The sequence below is a fragment of the Belonocnema kinseyi genome, unplaced genomic scaffold (assembly GCF_010883055.1).
Source record: "Belonocnema kinseyi isolate 2016_QV_RU_SX_M_011 unplaced genomic scaffold, B_treatae_v1 SchBZDm_1847;HRSCAF=2027, whole genome shotgun sequence".
Taxonomy (NCBI): Eukaryota; Metazoa; Arthropoda; class Insecta; order Hymenoptera; family Cynipidae; genus Belonocnema; species Belonocnema kinseyi.
In genome coordinates this window covers 1-1,018 of record NW_022873887.1, presented here as the reverse complement: position 1 = coordinate 1,018, position 1,018 = coordinate 1, and the positions used below count along the sequence as shown (strand labels likewise).

Sequence of the window (1,018 nt, the reverse complement as noted above, 5' to 3'; positions counted from 1 at the left end):
GAAAATTCACGTGGCATACTTTTCCTCAGCTTAGCCAGTCTTGTGCAAATTTTGTCCACCTCATTGGGGCTCAATCGATACTCTCCACGTGGACCATGTAGCAAAAGGTGCATTAGCCTCTTGACCGCTCCCAAAAGTACCAAATGCATATAATCCTAGGGTACCCCGCTTACTCCTTTAAATCCTGGAATTTTAGTCAATTCAGTACTACCTAATTGGTATCCTTTGCCTATTTCTACATACGCCCCCAGCGCAAATTCCTCGTCAGATCTACAAGCGTGCTGCTGTACACCTGGAAAGCATACTCGTCCCCCGACCTTCTGCCCATTCCCAACATTGCGCTGGCCCTTTGTCTTGTACATATACTTTCCGCGTATAGTACACTTGCTGCAGCTTCTATATCCGCTGTGCCCTTTCGTGTTGCGACACATAGATTTGGCTGGGGCATCGCAGATCAAGGCATGAAAGTACACTTTGACTGGCTTCTTTTTCCAGGTGACACCATTCTGGCATATCTCGATTGCCTCCTTTGCGAATGATGTCAAATATGCATTTGGATCAGAGGGTTTTTCATATCCCCAGTACATTCCGATGACGTACACGTTCTTCAGATTTCTCTCCGAACACAGAATTAGCCATAGGGATTTCTCCGATGATTTAAAGATCGGCAAGCCGTCGATGTTGAACGTTAAATGAAGCTCCCTCTTTTCGATGCCACGCCTATGGTACTCTTTTAAAATTTCCTCTACGGCTTTCTGCATGCCATAGTGACAGTATTTTCCTGTGCACATGGGCGTCACTTCACTCTGTCGAGGAGCTTTCATTAAAGTCCGGGCATCTTTTGGCAACTCTAAATCTGTGTTACTTCGCATAATAATCAACAGGAATGTCACCACAATCTGGGGAATTTAAAAGACTATAGCTAGCACTGTCAAGGAATGCTTTACTCTCTTCGTGCGCACTTCCACACTTTCTGCTACTGCATCCTTTGGTACATATCTGTCTCTCGCCACGGGCT

The 1,018-nt window shown here is 45.6% G+C and overlaps 1 protein-coding gene across 1 annotated transcript; it reads right to left on the bottom strand.

Moving 5' to 3' along the window:
• Window positions 1-155: 155 nt before the first annotated feature.
• LOC117182519 lies at window positions 156-872 on the bottom strand. Its single transcript, XM_033375615.1, has one exon. The coding sequence runs from the start codon at window positions 870-872 to the stop codon at window positions 156-158; it is 717 nt and encodes a 238-aa protein (XP_033231506.1).
• Between the last annotated feature and the right edge of the window lie 146 nt (window positions 873-1,018).